Source organism: Simochromis diagramma, unplaced genomic scaffold (genome assembly GCF_900408965.1).
Source record: "Simochromis diagramma unplaced genomic scaffold, fSimDia1.1 OVJJ01000413.1, whole genome shotgun sequence".
NCBI lineage: Eukaryota > Metazoa > Chordata > Actinopteri > Cichliformes > Cichlidae > Simochromis > Simochromis diagramma.
In genome coordinates this window covers 2338178-2363501 of record NW_024386948.1, presented here as the reverse complement: position 1 = coordinate 2363501, position 25324 = coordinate 2338178, and the positions used below count along the sequence as shown (strand labels likewise).

Here is a 25324-nt window from a genome sequence, read left to right as displayed (position 1 = left end):
GCTACCTTTTTATGAATCTACAGGGTGGGCCATTTATATGGATACACCGTAATAACATGGGAATGGTTGGTGATATTAAAGTCCTGTTTGTGGCACATTAGTATATGTGAGGGGGCAAACTCCTAAAGATGGGTGGTGACCATGGTGGCCATTTAGAAGTCGGCCATCTTGGATACAACTTTTGTTTTTCAATAGGAAGAGGGCCATGTGACACATCAAACTTATTGGTAATGTCACAAGAAAAACAATGGTGTGCTCGGTTTCAACGTAACTTTATTCTTTTATGAGTTATTTACAAGTTTCTGACCACTTATAAAATGTGCTGCCCATTGTGTTGGATTGTCAATGCAACCCTCTTCTCCCACTCTTCACACACTGATAGCAACACCGCAGGAGAAATGCCAGCACAGGCATCCAGTATCCGTAGTTTCAAGTGCTGCACATCTCGTATCTTCACACCATAGACAATTGCCTTCAGATGACCTCAAAGATAAAAGTCTAAGGGGGTCAGATCGGGAGACCTTGGGGGCCATTCAACTGGCCCACGACAACCAATCCACTTTCCAGGAAACTGTTCATCTAGGAATGCTCGGACCTGGCATCCATAATGTGGTGGTGCACCATCTTGCTGGAAAAACTCAGGGAACGTGCCAGCTTCAGTGTACAAAGAGGTTTCCATTGATGAAGAATGGACCCACTATCGTTGTACCCCATATACCACACCAAACCATCACTTTTGTTGTTCCAACAGTCTTGGAGGGATCCATCCAATGTGGGTTAGTGTCAGACCAATAGCGGTGGTTTTGTTTGTTAACTTCACCATTCACATAAAAGTTTGCCTCATCACTGAACAAAATCTTCTGCGTGAACTGAGGGTCCCGTTCCAAATTTTGTTTTGCCCATTCTGCAAATTATGTGCGCCGATCTGGGTCATCCTCGTTGAGATGCTGCAGTAGCTGGAGTTTGTAAGGGTGCCATTTGTGAGTAGTTAATATCCGCCGGAGGGATGTTCGACTAATGCCACTCTCAGTGACATGCGGCGAGTGCTACGCTGTGGGCTCTTGCTGAATGAAGCTAGGACAGCCACTGATGTTTCTTCATTAGTGACAGTTTTCTTGCGTCCACATTTTGGCAAATCCAACACTGAGCCAGTTTCACGAAACTTAGCAAGCACTTTGCTAACTGTAGTATGGGAGATGGGTGGTCTCGTAGGGTGTCTTGCATTGAAATCTGCTGCAATGACCCGGTTACTGCGTTCACCAGATATCAACACAATTTAGATCCGCTCCGCACGTATTAACCTCTTCAACATGTCAATGGCTGTGAACAAAGAGAAACTTGTAAATAACTCATGAAAGAATAAAGTTACGTTGAAACCAAGCACACCATTGTTTTTCTTGTGACATTACCAATAAGTTTGATGTGTCACATGGCCCTCTTCCTATTGAAAAAACAAAAGTTGTATCCAAGATGGCCGACTTCTAAATGGCCACCATGGTCACCACCCATCTTGAGGAGTTTGCCCCCTCACATATACTAATGTGCCACAAACCGGACTTTAATATCACCAACCATTCCCATGTTATTACGGTGTATCCATATAAATGGCCCACCCTGTACATAGAAGTGAACAGGACTAGTATTAGCAGTTCCAGAGAAGTTAGCACCAACCAACTTATTGATAAGTGCTTTGGCAAATTGTATTGCTCATTCCAATGACTGACTGAACCCCTAATAATGACAAAGTTGCTGGTTTCAGGCAATTAGACCTGAAATCAGGCAACACCAGTAAAGGACACTGGTTAAACCCTTTACTTCTAAGGCTGTGAAAGCACTGCATGTAAGCAAACATAGATGTGTTAGTAATGACGTGACTGTCTACCACCATTTGACAGCATGTATCCGTGTGTGTGTCCGGTCAAGCAGCTGGGGGATTAGGGCTTCTATGGGCCTCGGTGACCCTTAGGGAATTTCTCATCCCTGGGTCGCACAGCTGGCTCCAGCCTGGTTGGGAGACGGATGGGAGTGGACGTCTTCAACTCCGTATGAGGTTTTTGTGGGTGGTCGTAACCTGAAATGTCCTCAACCAACTTTGGGTTTATGCAACATTTGAATTTCACATAAATTATAATTGAATTTAGTGGAGCTAAATAAAATATTGTGAACGAGAGAGTGCGAGCCAGAGAAGAGTGCATGGTCGTGTTTGTACATTCCAAGCGTCAGAATGAGATCCCTGTTTACTTGATAACTTACATAACGCACTTCATGGGCCTGTTTGTGTGCAACGTAGCAAATGAATACGGGGAGACGGAAAAAGAAATGTGAGGCCTAAAAACAGAGAATAGAGGCCAACAATGTTGAGTTTTAGACACAACTTGCATTAACTCAGATGTAAAATGATTTTCTTGTGTACCGATTAACCCGTCTCACGCTAACGGCATAATGCCTGTGCTGCAGCTCAGTCAGGACAAAGGGGAAATTTCCTCCATAGTTCTTACTTTTGACTTATTTCAAAGCAAAAAAACCCCAAACATGCCAAACATGGCAGATTCCTGCCGGATTAAAATGTTGTTTGCTGTCGGTAATGACAATTAGAGGGGCTCTGCCAGCACTGCTAATCTGGTTTGAAAGGAGCTTATGACAACGAGAGACAAGCAGACAGTAGGTGTGTTTCCATTCAGCTGTCAGGAAAGTTTCACACACACTTTAGAAATGTCAAAATAAAAAAATAAAATTAAAACATCACATGCAAATGAGAGTTTTCCACTTGCGACGCTGGAACAAATAAACAGGTCTGAATGAATGTCAAAAAGGAGAATGGGAGACTTTCAAGAGTGATTTAGTACATGCCAGGCTGCTGTTATTACCACTGAATGTGGTAGCAGTGATATTATTAAGCTGCCATTAGCCTCAGTAACTTATAGATGACATTTAACAGTGTGCCAAGTCACGTTTGATCTATTTGTACAATTTGTCATTATGTTATCCTTATTTATTACTTTTTATACCCGTTACTCTAAAAACGACCACAAGTGGAGAAGAAACAGACACTTTTAATGAGGCAAATAACTTAAAAGTCCATTTTTATTTTTTGCTTTCCCAGACTTTTTGGCCATTGGTTGCTCATAATTTGCCTCAAGTGACCTCAACTGCTCATATGATGATGGGACAGAGCAATGTCTTACAGAGCCTTCACACCTCGGCTGTGATGACTCGCATGATTTAATAGTGGGTCAACAAGCCTCAGGGCCCCTTCGAAGAAAATGACCCCCACATGGGGTTAAATACTTGGGACTATCCATCAGTTGTTTCTGAACTGAAGAAGCCTCTTGGATGAGAGGCCAAACGTCTTCCCGAACCAAAAAGAAGTCCAGCTGCCATCATTTCAAATAATTAAGCTTAACATATCTTGGACGGTTGAGAGCCTACATGGACAAGTTTCTAGAGCCTGCTGGCTGCTATCAGGCAAAACTGGCCAAACAGAGAGTACTGCACCAAAATCCTCCTTGTGAGTGCTTTGGTCACTAGTAGATACACATGTGTGTAGTTTGCATGGAAGACACAGACTTGACTACAAACACTTGGTAGCTACTAGCTGAATGGTAGTAAAAAGCAGAGAAGTTGGTGTGTTTCATGTGAACTATTGGTGACGCCAGAGATCCAAACAATCATGAGAAGATTTTCGCCAACCAGTCAGGGAATGCACATTTTTCATTAGCGACTGGTGGTTATTGGGGTGTCACTGAACAATTTCTAGGCCTATCTAAGGCTTTAGCAGCTGATTCAGAGTGACTGACATCAACTTTAGAAACACTCGCCAACTGGTTGGGGAATACACATTTTTTCCTCTAGGGGCTGGCAATCTTCAACACCAAAAGAGTGTCAAAATAGGCATTTTAGCCCCTCCTACCAAAGAAAATGGGGAGATAAAGAGCTGCACATGTGTGGGGCATGGATGTCACATTAAAAAAAAAAAAAAAATAATAATAAAGCTTGCACGAGCAACAGCTGAGGGACTAACGGGCTGAGGGGCTGTCGACCTCTGACTTAACCCTCTACTGTCCCATGTCTAAAATAGCAAAAAAAGAAACGTCAAATGGTTAGCAGTCAAGCGACTTCAAAACCTCAGTTGTCTTGGTCTGTGCATGATCCACTAAGGAGCTTCGCCACTGGTTGTATGGTGTGCCACCTCTCGTCTCCACCCTCATTTATGTCTAGTTAGCCTTGAAAAGCTAAATTAGCAAGCTGCTAACGTTAGTCGAGACACTTGCAAACATCCTGATGTTACTACATAATTGTATCTCAGCCATATACAAGCTTCACACTGTCACAATGCTTTCACCTTGCAGCACTTCTAAAACTGACATTTGGATGTTTCTATCTCTATACATCAGTGACATACTGCGTGCTGTACACATACGTATACTGAGTGTCGGGATACCACAGTTTCCCCACTCTTCCTGCTTATAGCGCCTCCTGTTTTACTGACCGCATTTGCTTCCTCTCATCAGACTTTGGGTTTGTTTCTTTTTAGTTAGGCAGCCTAAAAATGGTTCTGGGTTCTTCACCCTGTTGCACATGCATTCCAAGAAACATGACACTGCAGCTTTTATTCATTTTTCGGATTTCTGCTAGTAGGCAGAACTGAAAAGGAGGCAAATTCATGCAATACAAAGTGAAAAAAGAGCAATGAATTGTTTCCCCCTTCCTGTATGGACAGGACTGTTGTCTCTATTTGAACAAGAATGGAAACCATTTAGAAATCCAGCAAAACACTGTATCTAATTTTAATGTTACTTTCTTCAAATGTGATGCATTCACAATTTGAGAAAATGGAGACAGTGTAAAGTGAGGTGGAAAAAGGCTGTCTGCGTTGAAAGAAAAAAAAAAAAAAGACAGGCTATGTTTAGCAGGAGACAGGCAGAGAGACAGATGAGACACCCGTCTGTCCCTCTGAGGTCTATATAGAGCAACAGTGCAAGGTGTGATGTGAACCACGGGGACCACGGGAGTGGAAAGCTGTAATGACACGCCATCTAATACATCTGACTCACACTTTGAGAACATCATCACCATATACCACACTCTCAACCACCCTCTGAGAGCCTGAGAGTGTGCGTGAGTGTGTGTGTGAGAGAGACAGAGAAAATGATAGAGTGGATATTACATCCATAGCTATGCATGTGAATTTGTGCTGGGAGTGCATATGATTACATATTCTGCAGTGAAAGAAAAACAGGAGTATCCATGAGGGACTGTGAGAGAGTGTGGCCATTTAGACATCGCTTCTGCCGTATGATGGCGAAGAATGTGTGTATGGGGGTAGGCGCGTGAGGGGGTTATCCTACACCTGCCCCTAGGAAGCGGAAGGAGGAAATTATTAACACCCCCAACTGCCAGTGCCTTATTAGACCCCCCATACTTTCACCATCCTGCTCTCCCTCATTTGTCATAAGTGCTGTACACTAAACAGCTGGAAAACAGCCATGTGTGTATATCGGACACGCGCGCACTCCGACTCCAAAAGGCAAAAAGTATGATTAAAGTTGGAGAAACAGCACTCTTGTGTACAATAACATTTGCATTAATCACAAATAACCTTTAAAACATGTACCGTAGATAATAAAGGTAAATTTAAGGACTCAATGTAAATTTATATTATGTAAAGGACAAAAGGGTGTGAACTCCAAGGACAGTAGTTAGAAATACAAGTTTTGCATAATTTACACTAATGCGTACTTTTCTCAGAAATCATAAAATACCATAAAAGGAGGCCTCTGTTATTTAAAGCTGTAAACTATTATGGAACAGCCCACAATTTTACACCCCTCCACCCCAGATATGGTCTCTGATTTAACCACAAATCTATGAATAATAAAAAAGAAGGAAAAGGAACTGCACCTCTTCTGTTTCAGGGTTACGTGGTAAGGTATTCACAGAATCTCAGAAACTCCTATTCTCAACACGAGAATGCCAAGGACGCCGCTTTCAACTCACAATAAGCCACAAGCCAGTTTTCATCAATACAAGCTGGACAAATAACTGCGTGCAGCTGGCTGGTTTTTTTTCTTAACAATTGAAATTTTTACCAAATCACCCCAAGTGCACGGTCCTATATGGAACTGCACAGGTGACTTGCCTGAGGAACTATTCATCATAGACTACAAGTGATTATTTTGCACTGACCCTTCTCACTGAGGGGACGTGAACCAAAAAGACGGCAGTGAAAGCCAAAGTAACGCCTCACTCTCCTGAAAACACGGCTGTTAGTGTCTGCAAACTCTCAGACACAATCTCACAAAAAAGTCAGCTGACTGACATTTGCACATTGAATCTATTAATGTTCGGATAGCGAAGATGAGGGGAGCATGCAGATACATATGCTCGCACATCTGCCGGTTTTTGCGCTCACCTGTTAGTCAAATGATGACAAACAGGCATGAGTTGCATGCAAAATACATTAATTGCTCTGTTAAAAAAAAAAAAAAACAGCTGCTGCATCTCACTGCCAAACACACCCACGCACACAGTCATTCGTATGAATGTCTGCGCACACTTTTTCTGGGTAAAAATGTTTATTGTGTCATAATTTGCAGAGGTAGCAGCAGAATTAGAAGAAATAAGACCCCAAACAGACCGAAATGGCTTTAAATCAGGCAGTGACATCTGTGCCTGCGTTCTCAGGTTTCTTTATGATAAGTTGAGACCTTAGCCAAACTATTTCCTCTGGTCCGAACACACCGGTCATCAGTTATTGTAAAGATTGTTTATTTAAAGGATGTAATACAGTATATTTAGCAGATTGACATATTCATTAGTGTATGATGCATTTGCCAGAGTCTCCAAATTCATCCTTGTCCACATGCACGTGCGCAGAGTGGGAGCGCTAATGGCAATGTGCTGAGCTGAGTGTTCGACACAGAGCAGGCCCGCAGCACAGGAAACCATTAGCCACTCTGGTCCTGGCTGCTGAGGCAGCTCTGCTAATCAAACCAGCCTATGTCAACAACAGCGGTCGAAATTGCCTCTCACCTGCACGCACGTGCTTTATTTAAATGGACCCGTGTTTACACTCGCTGCTACTATATAGTGAGGATGGGTGGCCGGGGGGAGTAGGAGTGTGTACAGTATCGGTGACAGGTAACGGTGGGTCCAGGTGCAGAACGGGACCTTGGGGTTAGCAATGAGAAGGTGAAGAGAGACGAGATGCAGCAGGCCCAACAGGCTGTATGTAAACTAAGAATAGGTGCTTTGGTAAAAGTCGCAGCAACATTCGGTGCCCCTGTTCATCGTGACGGTGATGTCATGTTTCTGGGCTCTAGCATTTATTCGTCTGAAATCCAAAGCATTTAGCTGCTGCTGCTCCAGAGAAAAAAACCCCCAAAACAGTCAATTTCCCATGGCAGCAAAAGTAGAAGCTATTACTGAGGCAGTCAAAGGTTGGATTTAGTTCTTGGACAGTACTGCAGGGTAACAGAGACGTGCAGGGGAAAAGCAGTAAAGCAACACTTGATGGCAGAAGCAGGTGAGATTTCTTTTTAACTAAACACAGAAACTTTTAGGCCCTCTGCAGCACATTTCTCTATTAGCCCTATCAGTGCGTCCACTGGATTGCATTCCCTTTTATTCTGAGTAAAGAGGAGAGCATTTGAATTCACGGTGACTCCCGCCTGTCCGTCTGCATTTGCGGACTAAATGTCACGCAGACTCGTACATGACAGTCTTTGTATTTCTCACCGAGCTTACAGGCACCGCTGTGGCATCAAAGTGTATATATCTTTTGTTTTATTTATAATGCCATGATTTCATTTCCCCCCCTCGTGCGCAGGGCCTGAGAGAGGGATGGGAAAGACAGAAGAGAAACAAAGAGAAGTGAGAGACGTATAAACAGAAGTGACGGAAGAATGCAGACAAAAGGATTGATGGAATCAGGGGGGAAAAAGCTGAAAAAGTGGAGTTATTGTAAACAGGTAGAGCCGCCGGTGCCTCGGCTGAGCGTGCGACAGAGCTGGTTAAAGCCCCTTCATTTCCTGCTGCTGATTCCATTACAGCTTTCTGTGTCTGAGCGCAAACGCTGTTAGCGGGACAAACACTTCTGCCTCTGCACACCAATGGGCCCACTCCGTCTTAAAGGCCCCCTAAAAAAGGGAAGGGTCAGTGCACCTCTTGGGAAATCAGTCGAATAATCCCGCACAGTGCTTCTCACACACACACACACACACACACACACACACACACACACACACACACACACACACACACACACACACACACACACACACACACACACACACACACACACACTGCTTTCCATACTCTTGGGCTGCTTATTTATTGGTATTATTTAACAATAAAGCGAGGGAGGGGTGGGCCGCACAAACTTCTAAACCAATCGTCTCGGTTACTGAGCCATTACCAGCTGTTATGGGGCAAATGCAGGAAAAAAAGCACAGCGGAAATAAGAACTCTCTAGAACCCGAGGAATGAAATGACCTATGGAGACAATATACTTTAAATGAGTTAGAGAAGTTTAAAGTGAGTCATTCGACAGCTGGACGGCAGCGGGTGGGACACAGGTGATCGCTCCTGAAGCTGGCAGATGCTGAATTGAGGTTTAATAAAGAAGGGACAGCAACAAATATCATTTCTCCACTGACCTTGAAAAGGCCGTATAAATTCATCAGGAGCTCAAAAACTTCAGGCGCTAACAATATTACTGCAGTAAAATGATAATACACTTGCAGAGCGACTGTGTGAGACGCGGGACTCGAAGGTTTTATATCCAGCTGGAGAAATAACAGTGCGGCAGAAATAAGTGATTAAATGTGACAATTGTTTAATACAGTACTTTTAGCTCAGCACTTGAGCCAGCCCTCATTTGTTTATAGCTTGCAGGGGAAATGGGAAATAAATGCAGCAATTTATTGAAATGAGTGCAAAGATACTCATTATCTATCATTGGCCTTTTTTTAGAGACTGGACAAAAAAACAAACAAACATGTTTTGTGACACGCTGCTAGTAACAATTGCCCTCCTTCTTAAATGATGAATTAGCTGTGATTATCCATTTTTTTTGAAAAGCTGAGCTCAAATCTACCAGTCACATCCAGGCCTGAATACTGCCAGACCTGTTAAATCATGAAATCACTTAAATAGAGCCTGTCTGACAAAGTAAAGTAGACCAAAAAGATCTCAAAAAGCAACATATCGTGCCACAGATACTGTTGAGAAACAAAGTCACTGAAATTCATCAGTCTGTCCTGCAGTTCAAGGGTTATGAAGCAGGACAATGATCCAAAACACACCAGCAAGTCCACCTCGGAATAACTCAAAAAATAAAAAACACCGTTTTTTGGAGTTATAGTCTAGACTTAAATCTGATTAAGCTGCTGTGGCATGACCTTCAACAGGCTGTTAATGCTGAAAACCCTCCAGTGGGTGAATTACAACACTTCTGTAAAGATGAATGGGCCAGCATTCCTCTACAGTGATGTGAAAGACTCATTGCCAGCTATCACAATCGCTTGAATACAGTTGTCGCTACCAAGGGCGGCCCAACAAGTCATTAGTTCTAGGGGAAAATTACTTTTTCACACAAGGCCACCTGTAGGTTTGAATTACTTATTTTCCCTTAATAAATTTAATCATAATAATAAAAACAGCATTTTGTAGTAACTTGGGTTATTTTTGTCTAATATAAAAACATTTTTTGTTGACCTGAAGCATGCAAGTGAGAAAAACTTGCAAAAATCAGACAACAGGAGGGAGGAACATAATTTTTACAGGACTTGCGTTTCAACAAACAATTTAAAAAAAAAAAAAACCTAAAGTTTTGCACAAGACATTTGTGCAGTACTTTGTTAAAAAAAAAAAAACAATAACCGGACATAACCGGAGTGAAAAGTGCTGAAACATGGTGGAGAAAGCCAAGAGGCTGTAAAGCCAGGAACAGAGCATGTGCACTTTTCATGAGGGTCAGTTGAGAGTCCTTAAGGGACACTTTCCCACATAGCAGCGGATACTCAGCATGCTAAGGACAATCAAGAAGTTGGCCCCTGGTTTTTAAGGAGGAGCAGAGAGTGCTTGTTAAGAGCATACAGGATTCAGTCACTTGTCAAGTATTCAAGCATGAGGACCTCCTTAGAACGGCTAAGTGCAAACACAGGTGCAGAGAGATGAACTTGCTCGAGGTCTTCATGAGTCCAACATGTCTCACACCGGTGAATGTTGTCTGAATTTGGTCGTTTAATTTCGTCTTCCTCCTACACTTACTAAGAAGAGTAGAACAAATGTCTACATTCTTATGTCCAACTGTTGCTAGTTTCTGCTCAGCTCTACCACATGTTACAGGTTGTTCCCTGACCATTTTGCAGCATATGTTACCCTCACCTGTTGGATCATTTAAGAGACAACGAGGTGCCCTTTATTGGTTTTCCTTTGGTGAGGGAAGGGAGGCACACACACCTCCACAAATACACTGTTGGGGGATTACTGTGGCCAGATGGACAGTTTTTAACATACTGCCCAACCTCTGTGTCCTTCTCAGTGGATAATTTCCATTGTTCACATGTGAGAGAAGCTTCACTGTGGTTCCTGACTGAAGCCCTGTGCTCTCTTGACTCTCTGGCCATCGGCTGCACATTAATCAGCCAATTATCAGCCCTGGAGATAAACGTTGCTACGCCAACCTGGCAACCTAATCCAATCACCTTGGGGAAACGGGTCACGAAGGCACTCTGATTGGATAACCCGGGGCTGGGTCGTCGCGCCTGTGACCCGCTGCTTTGAATTGGTAATGATGTTAATATTCTCCATATGGTCGCGTGTGTGTTGGGCATTCGTGTGTGTGTGCCTCCCAAAGCACGGGGGGGGCAATCTGGAGGTCGAGCTGCACCCCAGCGTTAATGGCCGGTGGAGAGGGCGGTAAGAGCCAAAAGCAGCACTATCCTCCCCCTGGGGCAAACCTCTCGATGCTGCCATTTCTAGCCCTCTTTCCAAATCCTCTTTGCCAGACTTCAGCTTCTCTTCTTGGCTGCCATGCAGTAGCCCTTAGCACTAAGCCCCATATTTTCCCAACACAATAACCACAAAGTGCCAACAAACATTCAAGAGTTGGAAAAAACATTAAGAAACATCTTCTAAACTTAAGTGCTTTCATTTGGAAAACTGTAATCTGTTACGCATACCGACGACTGAAAGCGAAATATTTGAATTTCTACCCGAAGCCCTTAATGCCTCCACATCACCGATCCTACCTCCTACCTCTCCTTTCCATATCCACCCATCTGTGAGATGCTTTTATACATCTCCTGGACTATCTGTGCACACACACCCACACACTCACCTCTTTCCCTCCCACCCCTCCAGCTGCAGCCCCAGCCGGCTCCACACAAAGGCAGGCCAAATGTATGCTAATGAGAGCCAGGCCAATGGTGGAGCCGCACTCATTTTGAGAGGAAATGGCTTTCAATAATGGCGGCCCCCGGGGGGATTTTGCACAAAGTTCAGCTCCACTTTGAAAAATGCATTCAATTCACTGCTGTGTCTGCTCTCCCTTTTTCTCCTGTTTTTCCCCCTCACGATGAAAAAAAAGAAGAAGAAGAAGAAGAAGAGGGAGGAGGAGGAGGAGGAAAGAAAAAATAAAGCACATTCCAGAATATATTTGTGCCCCCCTCCTCCTCTCGCCTTGGTATTTATGCTAGAGAGAGTCAGAGGATTCTTGGGGACCGAGGAGCCGCGATTTATCTTTACAGAAACATCAGAAACAAAAACACAAACATGTGAGTCTGAATAGTGTTCAAACTCTATCTGGCACTTCTCCTCTGCCTTTTGCTGCTCTGGCTTTTTTTTTTTCTTTTTTTTCTTTGCTCTGTTGCTGATTCAAATGTCCCCAGAAGCGTGTTAACTGTAGCATATGCATTTCAAGTGGATCACATCCTATGGGTCTTGGGCCCAAAAATACTTCAAAGAGGAGATGAAGAAAGTTAAATAACAGTGAGGGAAATTTCTCGAGGTAATGAACATTATTTGAACCTCACTTGTTGTGTTTGTGTCTAATTATGAAAGCCAGAGAATCTGATGGAGGCCACTTTAATATAAAGCATCTGTTATTATCATTTATATGCTCTAAAAACATTTTACAGCAAGAGACCACTAAGGCGGTACAAATGATTATTTTCATCATCGGTTAATTAAGTTTTCCTTAATAAAAATGTCAGAAAATAGAAAATAATTACATAGTAAGATTTCCCAGACTTCATAAGATCTTTAAATTGCTTGATTTGCCTGACCAACATCTAAACCCACATACTCAATTTATAATGACTCAGCCCATCTGTGTAATTAAAAAATGGCCAGTTTCCCTCTGTAGGTTCATCCCTTTGCGCAGTGCTGCAGCTATTTTCAGATCATTCCTCGGACAACTCATTCTGATCCAGGGACTTGTGTGTTTGTGACGTCTGCTGGGCCCCATCCACAGTGTCAAAACAATGGCCATTTATCTCGAATTTCACTGTAGGAAAGGGGCAACGTCAAAGTCAGGTCAGGTTGATGAAGAAATGGATGTTTGGGCTCGGAGAAAGTTTGAGGTTCATGATGAAATTGCACAAAAAGCAATCTAAAAATAGCAGCTGTGCTGGAAGGAGTCCAGATGTGCACAAGGGGGCGGTCTTGAGTGGGAGATTGGTCAAACTAAAATCAAATGTGGTTGCTGATTTGTTAAGGTCAGTGTTGGCATTTCACTCAAACAAAACAAAAAAAAAAGAGAGAGTAAGGTATGACACATTTCTCCAGTATGTTCACTAATTACTCGCCAGAAAACGTAATGTGTTACAGTACTTGTTACTTTATTTTCGTGTTACTCTGTGAAAACAACCTGAAACCCATTGTCTCATAATTACCAGTTGACAATATAAACCTGAGGCCATATTACATCATCACAGCGACTCTACAGTAGAGCAGACAGAGATGGAGGCTATGAAGCTACAAGCGAGACTGCTCATCACTGCTTCTGTTACCTTGTGAAGTTCAGGCTCTGGCTGCTGGGCTGGGGTCAGCATGCACTCAGCTTTATCATCACTCTGGGTTCTGGGCTAGCTTAGCGTTAGCATGCTGTCTCTGCTTGCAAACAGCTGAAGTTGTGCTAGCAATATTGCTGGAAGCAATTCACTATTGCATCTCCACTTCTCTGGTGCCGGAGATCATTCCACCATTTTCCACATCCCAGCATACAAACTGATGCTTTCCCTGCCCGAGTATTATTTTGAACTTCCGAGTGACTCAGGAATGACTCAAGATCTCCCAGAATAGTTTTAGTCTATGATATCTATCCATCTATTTATCCACCTATGAGCTGAGAGTTAGACTTTTAACACTATCATGTGCTGCGAAACAGTAATTGTTGGAATATTTCATCCTTGGCTGGGACAGCGTTCATGCTTTCCCGATAAACTCACGTTTCCCAATAAAGCATCTTCAAATTTCTAGTGTTGCCAAACAAGAAACTCCAAATCCAAGGAGATTCAAATCTACACATCCGAGATGCTGAAATGACTTAAAGTTGTTTTACTTTTACTTGCTAACCTGACTGATGGATTATCACAGTGCAATAAAAGGGAAGCTTTGGTCTGTCAAAGGTCATTCAAATCTCCTTCAACCTGCCTCCATTTGGGTTTGTCCCCCTAGTTACAGCTGGATTATCTCTCTATCCCTGCGCAGCTTGGTTATGTCCTTCTTTCTCCTTTGCTTTCTCTCTCTCAGATTCTCAGTGCGCCTCGTACCCCCTGAGCTGGTGCTGATGTCTGCGCTCCCTGGTGCCTGTCATATCAGGAGGGGCAATAACCCGTGAAATGACTGTTCTCTTTTTCTCACTCTCCTGCTCTCCATCCCGGTGTCCCCTCTTTTCCTCATTCTCCTCCTCTCGCTTTCCATGCGCAGTGCCACTCCACGCTCCACTTAGCTGCCGGGCCGCGAACATCACGAAAATGGCGTTTGCTCAGCATGTGCATACACACGCTTACACGCATAAGACAGTGAATATTCTGGCGTGGTTGGGCAAATGTATATGTGCTATATAGCTTGACAAGAGCACGGTTAAGCAAACAGGAGGAATGTGCAATTCCATTAAACCCACACTAGAGGTTATACATCCTGCATGGGAGCAAACCATCCTCCACGATTGTGTGTGTCTGTGGGAGAGACATCCTTCTGCCTGTGCCCTGCTCTCTGGAGAGCTGATCAGTCCTATTCCTGGGATGAGTAGACACTCCCAAGGCAAACACTCCAGATTTAATTATAAGCTCCAAAGAGGATTAGTCTGTGCTGCGCTCTGTGTGAGTGTGCGCTTGTGAGAGTGGGGGAGACACAAAGGGAGGGAGTGGCAAAAAGTTAGCCCTTCATTTCCTGCTCTGAAGAATAAAACAGGCGCACACACACACAGCTGTCTCACCTGGGCTGTGTGAGGTACTGTCGGTCTATTTCTTCATACTGGTGGTCAGGGCGAGAGTCAGCTCCTCTGGGTGCCATCTGTGAGGAAACACAGGACGAGCAATGTAAGTAAACAAATCAAAATGGCCCAAACACCGAACGACGAACCCACAATGCCCTCGATGGAAGTCACCTGAAAGAATAAATAAAGTTTTAGGCCTATTTAAGGAGCTAAACCCTGCAGTGCAGACCACACATGTCCTTAGGCTACATGTTTAACCTCAGTAATATTTCAGTAGTCCGGTGGTAATTTAACTCTGTTGATGTACATTAAGCATTCAAAGCACACGTGCTTTCGTGTGCAGCCTTAAGGTTTCAGGATAAACAAAAATTAGAGAGCGAGGAGTCGTGGAATGCCCCACATGTGGTAACATAAACACTCGCCTCCAAGTGGATGCTGTACCCCTTTGATAAATGTGCGTGTGCGTGTGTGTGTACAGTTCTTTCAAACATGCCAGCCATGTGTAAAGAAAAAAAGAGGAAGAAATTCAAAGTATGATTTGAAAAGACGGTTGATGTGTTTCTCATCAGAGGCCATCACCAGGAAGTGACCGAATGATTAAAGCCGTCCACATGCTTAGGCGGATAAATTGGCAAAGACAGTTTCCACATGGATTGGTACACAGCCCTGCATTTTCAGGTCAACTTTTCATCCTCACTGAAACACCGCAGCAGAAAAACAATCGGCTAAATTTCTCCCCCCCCACCCTTTCTTTCTCCAAGTCTCTCCGTTGTTTTCCTGGATAACAGGTTATCGCCTGCTCTTTGTAATTACTTACAGAGGAAGGGAAATGTGAATAAATGTAGAAAACCCATGATGAATACAGATATTTCCATACAGGGCATGAGAGCCAATTAAAAAAAATAAACATGCTATGTTCATTTTCTTATGTTCCTGACCACAATACAGACTTGCAGGTCACTGCACGGTGCACTCTGCTCCCAATATTAGATTTTTGTCCATCTGCAACGACTCTCGTCGATTTCTTTCTGAATGTGTGATCATGTAAAATGTGGCCTTTTATTATGTAGCTGTTTCAGTCCTTGCATGTTTCTTTGGTTGAGGTCTCTCTGGAAAGAAAGACCTTGATCTCAATGAGGCTACATGTTTAACTAAAGGATATATTAATAATAATAATAATAATAATAATAATAATAATAATAATGAGGTGTGCTAAGAAGCTCTTATTTTTTAATCGTATTCACCATTTCATCCTTTGTACTGGAAGCTGGAAATTGACTCGTGCTGGACAAAAGCATTTAAAAATGTAGCAGTGTCAGTTTTTGTACATGATATTGAAACACTGCTGGAGTACATGGAAGAAATCTGTTAGCGTGACATGTTGGGACTAAAAAGTAAGTAACAGGTTTGTAAAATTACAGAAAATGGCTCAGACTGTCCTGTAATAATTAAAATTTATGCTTTGGACTCACCATAAAAACATATCTCAAGTATATCTGTATTTCTGTCATCTCATTGTTTATCTATTATTTATTTACTTTGGTGTACTATTAATGAGGAGGTCTTTAATGGCAGGAAAAGCTCTAAAACTCATGAATATACAAGTTAAAAGTCTAAAATCTATGCCCCTCTGCCTAAGACATCAAGTGGGACAGAGTGGAGTCTTTGGCGGGCTGATTCTAGCCCCCAGACCTTATGTTTGACACCCCTGGATCCAAGACATTTTTGGATTTTATTAAGGATTTGTACAAATGAGGGGAATTTGAGATGCATCGGTGTTTTAGCACAGTGACTGCACCATAAACACCATCATCCGACTTAATTGGAGCATAAGTCTAACGTTTACCATCAAATTTAGCTGCATACAAGTGCACGTGCTCCAAGATCGCGACAATACAAATGGTTTTAAACAAGCCGCCCCTGAGGGCACGAGAGGAGGGAGGAGTGTGGAGGCAGAGACATGGGGAGAGCACACAATTTCAATTATCTGCATTCTGGACTCTCAGTTTTCACATACAAACACAGGCTGTTTACCCAATCGACATTTCAATGGTCAAACGTTCCATCCACCACTGCAGCACAACACGCACGCGCTAGAAAGCTGGTCAAACACACAAAAACAACCATATGCACAATAACTGACATAAACAAGCTAATCGTGAATTTGACAGATGCTCACCTGGAAATCTGAAAAAGGCAAACAGCCGTACGTTTGATCCAGGCTATCAAAACGATGCAAGCCAGCAAACGTACACAGCATTTAAAACCACAGACACACTATGAAAAGAGTCAGCATGACTTCATGCAAGACCAGTCTATCGCTCTGTTTTGTATGTATGTATGAGTTCAAACTCATTCTGCATGTCTATGCTGCAGTGGCGCATTACCAGATATCATTAGCATGTCTCTGTAATGTAGAGAGCTCTAATGCCTCTGAATGGGAGCCAGGAAGTGAAGCACATCAGAGCTATGGCTAGGGCAAGGCTGCTACTTGACTCGCTGAAGTGGCTTTGTGCCTGTGTGTGTATATAGTATGCTAATATTGTGCTAGTCATGAGGGCTGTGTGCGCGTGTGTGTCTGTGTGCAGTTTTAATATAATGTCAGAAAGTGAACTCTCCATCTTTGGATGGCAGCGTGTGCGCGAGAGAAGGGGCCATTATGCAAAGAGATGCATAATAATGTGAGGTAAAGGGGGCATTAGCAGCAGCAAGAATCTGGGACTCAGGTGGAAGACCTTCTGTGTGTGTCTGTGTGTTGGACAAGCCGTAATACATCTTCTGACTGTGAACAGACAAAAAAAAAAGGGGAAGAGGAGGAGGAGAAGCAAGAGAATGATGAGGAGAGGAGGAAATGTGTGTTTAGATAAAATGAGTGAAATTCTTTGTCCATTGATTGTATTAACATAATAGCCTGCAGCCAAAGGTCTGGATGATCCCTTTATTAACTCACAAACACACACACACACACACACACACACACACACGCAACACACACACACACACACGCAAACACACCAAACACACATTATGAATGCCTGTCATATGGATGCTTTTCAGACGGAAGCCCATTTCCCCCTAAATTAGACAGCCGGCTTTAGTGCCAGATGATGTGCCTTGAAATACTGCTGCGGTGTACACAGACACATACATGCAAGTAAACAAACACACGAAACAAGTCTCGGTCTCACCATGGCAACTGGTAAAACAGCAATATGAAATTCATCTCGGTTAAGAGGGGAAATGCAGCAGTCAGACTTTTGAGGAGGCGGTCAGTGAGCAAAAGAACTTCAGAAAGGTGGAGAGGGATCAAATGCACTTTTCCTCAAGCATCATGGTGATGAACCTGACGTCTTCATATAAAACACTGTGTGTATGTACAGCATGGCTGCTGCTGTGCCTGTGCAGCTATCACTGCCAAAGTTAATGTCATGTGCAGGCGGTAGCTGAAAGAAAGCCAGATTCTGCACATGCACACCAATGACAGGGAGTAGTGCCATATGGTGAAACTAAAGGGGGACCTAATAATGCTTTACCTTATTTTCTGTCATATTTACACTGTTAGTGCAATAGTGGGTGCTCAGATTAAAAATCAGAAGTAACTGCCCACACAGAAGCTCCACCCACCTGCAGTTTAAACCTTCTGAGGGGCAGCCAATCAGAGGAAAGCTCTTATAACCCAGGTGATGAAGTATGAGGCCCAGAAGAAGGGAGATTAGTTTTAACCATGAATCATGCAAAGCTACTCTAATGAAGACCATGGAAAAAACACATGAAGGTAGCAAATGAGCATAATCTGCCCCCCTTTTAATCTTGCTTGCACTTCCTCTGTGTTCATTTGCATTTATTTGTGTGTAGTTTGCACTAAAACCTTACAATAAGAATATCCAGAGACTGCTTTTTACACTCTCTCATCGTGGGAAAGCAAACGAGCTTAAACATAACAGAGGATATAAAGTCTATAATTGTGTCGAGTCATCGCACGTGCCGCAGTTCGCCAGTTGACAAACGCTCGCAATGACAGAATGGTTGGCACGTGCGCGAGTGTGAATGAGCAGAATGCCACTTTTCCATTTTTCCAAATTAGAAAGCTTTGCCTTGACAGTGCCAGATGATACGCATTGAAAAACACACACCACTCAGCTCTAGCAGCGCAGCTGTCGCATTCATCAGAAAGCATTGCCAGAGCTCAGGAAATGAATTTCTTGAAGCACTTTTGGCTGTGCTGGAAATTTGTGATGTTCATATATACAATAAGCCTCAAATGAGAGTCCAAGTGCTTTGACACAATGCCTGAGCAGCGCTTTCATTCTCTGACTGAGATGCTAAGATTCGCCTTTTCCAAGACGCTTTACTCCGCCGTCTCTTTTCAAACTGCATAATTAGCCTCCTGTACTGCCATCCATCCATGCTTTTCTTCCTCCCTCCATCCATCTCGGATGCTAATTAAGCATGTGTCTCAGTAGGAGCCTGTGCCTGGCACCCCATGCCCACCTCCTGTTGGCAACATCACCCCGCGAGCCCCGCATCCGACTGGCACGATGAGGCGGAACCCACCCGATATCCATCCTCTCTCTCCCCCCACCCTCCCTAAAAATCACTGTGATGAGATTTTGCTGACTCCCCCGTGGGAGGAGATAGAATAGATAAGAGGGAGAGAAAACAGAACAGGGGAAAGAAGCTGTAAATATGAGGCACATGTAGAAGAGAACACCAAACAAAGCAGGAACCTGTGAGCCAAAGAGTATCTAACTACTGCTGCCACTAGTTGCTGACAGCTGGAGTTTTAAACATAAAGACACCACCACATCCATCCATACATATATATATATATATATATATATATATATATATATATATATATATATACAAAAACACACCTGCAAAAACAAGTTTCATCCAAACATGGCTTTAAAATGTTAATGACTACAGAGCTAAATCTGACACTGTACGTTCTCTTTGAGTGGGTGCTTTCTCACCTGAAAGCTTTGAAAAGCACTTCTTGAGGTGAACAAATCTTTAAATTTCAACCACGCTTTTTAAATGTAGACAAGCACAACAGCTGTGCGCTTTTTTAAAGCTCTAATCCTATTTAGGGTTGAGTGACGGTAAAGTTAAGACGACTTCTTTGCCGTTGGCTTTAACGTTCTTAGGGATAAGTTGTTTCTAACGTCGGCATTAGTGGATTGCTTGATATACTCTAGGTATCATCGTTAATCTGCGAGAGCATCCTCCTCTTATTTTGCAGTTTTTTTTAAAGATAGAGCAACATTTTACCGCTACTTTATTTAGCTGCGATGTGCATCCACATCGAGGGTCCTCAAATTTGGCTGTGGAAGTCTTTGCATAATCATATAGCTCGACTAAGGCAAGATAAGAGGAACAATAGTAGTAGTTTGAGTATTAACACTCATGTTAACCACTGATAACTATGTCAGGTCCAAAGCAGTGATTTTTCTATTTTTCATTCTCGTGTGTTTTTTTCCTTTATTTTGCAAAGCCACTGGGCTGAGCATCTTCTTCCAAAAGAAAGTTTTTTTTTCCGGGCAAAATTCTTGGATTTGCAGTGTTCTTGTGAGGCAGTTTGTTGGCATAGTTACCAGCTAATAACCAGCTCATGCTCGAAAAGGTCGAAGCACCTCTTTCATGCTAAGCCGAATCGAGCCCGTCGGCACACAAGATTATGTCGAATTAGGAGGGCTCTGTGTGTGCGGATCACAAACAGGAGGCTCACTTGCCCCCCAGTGTACACTAAACACTCCCACACCTGGACCCTGCTCACACAGAGCTCGTTAGCAGCAGATGGTACACACACACATACACACACACGGGGACCAAAGGTTACACACATTCAGACTGGAATGCAGTCTAGTTTGGTAATAGGCCAATCTGCTGGTAATTGTCATCATTGTTAGTGTTTGTGCAGGCCTCAGCTTCTGACCTTCCAATGGCTCTTTACATTTCCTTACAGTTGAGTTCAGGCTCTGACTAGACGAGTGTGCTAGAGGTCCATGTAAGGATGAAACAAACCGGGCCAACAGATATTTTGTCTCATTAGCTACAGAGTGTTCAGAGCGGTGCTGGTGACTCGTATGTTTTGCCGCAGCCGCACGCAAAGCTAATTTATCTGTCCAAATACATTTTCTCCGGTTTAAACTTTCAAACTGTTTACATGAACTCCAAATAGACTGAATGTTTTACATGCATCAGAGAAGCGAGAGAGGAAGCATACTCAACACAACATTGTGCACATCGCTGTGAAAACCAGTGACGCTACTGGCTAAAAGTGGACAAACACAGAGAGAGAGTGAGAGAGGATTTGATTTGTTTAAGCTGCCATCAGCCAAGAATGATGACACAGCATTCAAAGTAGGCTTGTCTTTTAAAGTTAAAGCATCTGTGCAAAGCAGCTGGATTTTTTGATGAATTATTGGTTCCAAATATGCGATTTTAAACACGGCTGGGCGATGGTGTTCACAGATGTGGCTGTTTCCATGTTTTGCTAGTCAGTTTGACCGCACATACACATTGGTGCTTGCATCTTTCTCTTTAACACTGTTGAGCCTTTCTGTGGGTAATAAAGAGACTGAGGCTGGGATTTTACCCTCCTGCTGACACACATATAGACAGCTGCAGACATCAGAGGTGAGTAGCTGTTCTTATTATACTTTTTTTTTTTTCTTCCCCTCCAAGTCCACCTGGAGGACTAATGCATAGTTGGTGCATTGTAATGTAGTGTCTGCATGGACCTCGGAGGGCAATGAGGATGTCTGCAGAGGGCCTCGTGTTCATCCCCTGATAATGATACTTCTATCATAGCGTACTCACAGAGATTTAAAACAAAGAGAAAGAGAGATGGCACAGTAGAGACTGCAGAGTTCAGCAGGTACTCCTCAAACTAAAAGAACTGAAAATATACCTAAGTGCTGCTTTATTTATGCCCCATAATGTATGTACACTTTTATGTCAGCTCGGTGTCAGAGTACCTGCTGCTTGCTGCTCTCAGGCACACAGCACAGCAGCAAAACCGCAGTGGAGACCTGTCATGATGGTGGGCTAATGGCTGTTGCTGTATTATTCATTTATATATTTTTAGTCCTCATGTATAAAATCTTTCTGGTTGCAACTGGTCTCCAAACAATCACTATGAAACTAGCAAAAGTTAGCAAATACTTGCTAGTCTAATTTAAAAATGCAGAGTTTGCCAACACGCTGAGTCAGCCTCCCCAGATCAATGCAACTCATCTATGACACGTCTGTTTGCAACACAGGTTCCACTTCTTTGGTGGTGTATTGGGGTTACAGTCCTATACGGTGTCACTCTACAGGTGAACTGCTGTCCTGTAGCGAGTACAGCACTATCCCTAAATTTCTGTTTCAAATCTAAGAGGTCCTTATTGGGCTCTGAATGCGAGTAGTTAATGCGAATTTCTGCGTATGCAGACAGGAACAGCTTTCTGATTTTTGAAGATTCATAACAATTCATCACTAACGTAGCCCCAGTCAATTTAAAACTGATAGCAGACTAACTTATTGATGTTTTAATGCTGTCTTGATGCAAAAAAGTCACTCTGAAGAAGACCTAGTCTGTCTTTGAAGCTCAAAGGCAATGAGATTACAACAAATTTGACTGTGCCCCAGCCTTCAACCACTGCTTTCCCCTTGTGTGACTGTAGCATTAACGATATATTAAGATGTTTTGCTAAACCAAATCAGTAAGTTCCAGTTCCAGTAACCTCTGGAAAGGAGCCTTGACATCAGAATGGGGACTTACATGTTGGTGTGCTTTGCTGTCACACCTATCTTCATTCAACATGGATCCTAAACCTGTTCCATGTGTGTTAGTGTGTGTGGCCATGGCAGTGGCCATGGGGTGTTGTTTATTTACTGGGGCCGTGTCCCTGTTCCTGTCTTCCTCTGCGGTTCTGTTAGCCTCCCACTGTTCACTGAAATAACATCCAAATACCCCTGCAAGTGTGTATGTGTATGTGTGTGCAGATGGTTTGTGTCCCCTCTTTCCAGGTTATGACGCCTCCAAAAGGCATGTCTTCATGTGTGTAAGAAACAGATTTTTCCCCCTGTGATGTAACCAGAGAGTGTGCGCACAAGTCTAGAAACAGCCTTAAAGTTCAAACCAGGTTTTTTAAAAAAAACCAAAAACCAAAAACAGCAGCATCACTCTGCCAGTTCCCCGTCCAGCTGTGCTGAGTCATGCGTTTGTGCTCTGAGAAGGCATCATCTCCACAGCACGCGTTAAACAGTCCTCTGTTGTTTTCTCCTTCCGGTCACAGATTTTTAGATGTGGGGGTTGACGCCACCGCCGGCGACGGAGTCTTTGATGATTGCATCCAGCTACTCATGCTCTCCAATGGCCTGCTGAAAATGTCGTGAGGTTGATCTGTTTGACCTTCAGATGCTTTGATGCAAGCCCTGCCAACTTCAGGACCTTTAAAGAAGAGGATTACTGCAGTGGTTTGAAGGGGTCAGTTTAAAAAAAACAAAACCCAAAAACTCGTTTATCCTGATGTATCTCTACGTGCATTTTTCTTTCTTATATTTTGTCCAGGCTTTTCCAGATTTTTTTTAGTTCCAAAAACAATTAATGGGATTGGAAAAATCCACAGAAGAGTGTTTTTTTCCCCCAAAAAACATTGCTCCTTGTATGATGGAGCTTTAGCAGAAGCTACCTAGAAGCCAACTCCCTCTAACTCTCTCTGGAAATTTAGCAAAGAAGCAATTTCCTCTGCAGAGTGCAGTACTTGCAGATGTTTGCCAGCACTGCATCCTCTTGGCCCATGATGTCCCTTTCGCCTCCCAGCTCACTGCTGGCAGCAATTTTCTTTGTGAAGTACAGACAATGCACAAAACCCCAGATTTTTGGGTGGAAGGGGAGTGATGAAGTGGCCTGTTTAGTGTTCCAGCCACTTGATTTAAAAGTCAATTAGGAAGACACTCAGAGCCTTAAGTGATGAAATAAATCACGCTTATCCTTTTAGATTCCTCTATAGAAATATGACTTTATGAACAACAAGTGCCTGCATTTAATGCCTCCTTTTTTAGAGGTAAAAGCTTGAAATATAAAAAGAAAAAAAAACTGTAAGAACTTGACATTACCTTGAAAATGCAGGTGCTACAACAAAAATGCCCATTGTGCACATTGGCACCTTTGAGAGGAATGGTGTCATGATTTAAAACGACGGCGGAAATGTGACCTCAGCGGAGACAACACAAACACGTAGCTGACCCTGTCGAAACTCCATCTTCTTAAATCTAAACATAGCGCGGTGAAGTGCTTTGAAGTGAGAGTGGGCACGAGCACGGAGGAGAACGGGAGATTTTTATCAGCTCGCAGACAGATCACACTCTGCAGTTTGCCCGTAGGCCACAGACGAGCTGTGGGGATAAAGACAGACACCAAATAAGTCCCTGTAGGCCTTTGCTGGCCCAGATGGAGAAGCGGGAGAGAGGGAGGGGGAAAAAAGAAAAGAAAAAAAAAAATCACCCGGTTGCTGTGCAGCATTGGAATGAAGTGACTTAAAACAAAAAAAGAAGCGAGAGGGAAACGTGGAGCCTCAGGGATGAGCTGGAGAGACAAGGACAGAGGAGGAGGAGTCCGTGGATGGAATCACTCATTGTGACTTTGTAGGGAGAAAAGAGGGAGAAAGGTGTTATACGTGTGTGTGAGAATTCTTGATAGCAGCGGGTAGAAACATAATGCTGGAACGAGCTGTTCAACTCTTGTCTTTGTCTCCCAGGAGTGTGAACAGAAGTTCAGCCGGTGCTCGAGTCTGAGTCGGTGCGCTTCGGAGATGCTGGAACAGGGAGTGCTCATATGTGTACCAATCAAGCAATGGCCAAGAAAGCAGACGATGTCAAACAATACACAACACCCGCTGACCTGCTCAGACTGTGAAATTTCAGAAAGAGCACCGAATGAGCATGCCGATTCTGCGAGGCCTAATGGGAATTTGGATAAGCCAGAGCAAAGAAAAGGAGTTTTCCAACTTTTTTTCCCCCATAATTATACAGGGTGTGAGATATTACATAACCCACTCATTTAACTTGGATTAAGACCTAAAGGTAAGCCCTAATACAAACACAGGCATGGACATTTTGAGGGACAGAGAGGTGACGGCTAGGCTGCAAAGTGTTTGCTCGGCTTGGTGCCTTAAGAGGCATTTTTATTGCAATCATTGCATAATAACTATGATTTGCTGCAGTTAATTTCACAGGAAAAATCTTATTTTTCATCTGCATGCTACCATTTAACTGTGTGTCTGTGCATTGAACCCATATCTACTGATGCACCTTGCTAACCAATCTAGCTAGTGTTAGCTGTTGGACATCCTTTTTCCTGCTTGAAGTTTTAAGGTGGTGGTCCACAAACCAGAGTGTGATATAACATTGGCAGCATTCATCTTTTACATGCAGACTATGGGATGGAGAGATAATTGCTCCACAGTAGTCTTTTTTTCCCCTTTGCTTTTGCAAGGGGATCACAATGGAAAATCAACAGCCTTTTTCAAGCTGATGTACTCTGTCAAAAAGCTAACATGCTAACATTTTGCAAGTACGTACTGTCCTCCCCTAATGTCCCTGTGACCTTCTGGGGGCTGGTAAAGATTACTTTTAACTGGAAACAGTTCAATTTTACTTGTTTGCAGAATATTCATGAATCACAATTTCCCGATAATTCCTTGTTCTGGAAGAGCTCATGGTATAAGTGCAACCGGCAATTACATTTGCATTGCAAACCAGTGAATTATCTCACCTCAGTGGAAAGGAATAAAACGATCTGACAAGGCTGAAAGCTGGACTAAATGGCTTGTAAGAAGGGGCAATCTCTGCAGCACATCCTTCCCTTTATAATTATCACATCAA

The 25324-nt window shown here is 43.2% G+C and overlaps 1 protein-coding gene across 2 annotated transcripts in view; it reads right to left on the bottom strand.

The window, feature by feature from the left end:
- pard3ba (par-3 family cell polarity regulator beta a) overlaps positions 1 to 25324 on the bottom strand; it is a 191113-nt gene that overhangs the window by 4826 nt on the left and 160963 nt on the right. For both annotated transcript variants that reach the window (XM_040038425.1, XM_040038424.1), the window contains exon 23: positions 14447 to 14523. In XM_040038425.1, coding sequence (XP_039894359.1) covers positions 14447 to 14523 — 77 coding nt within the window. The remainder of the gene's footprint in view (positions 1 to 14446; positions 14524 to 25324) is intronic.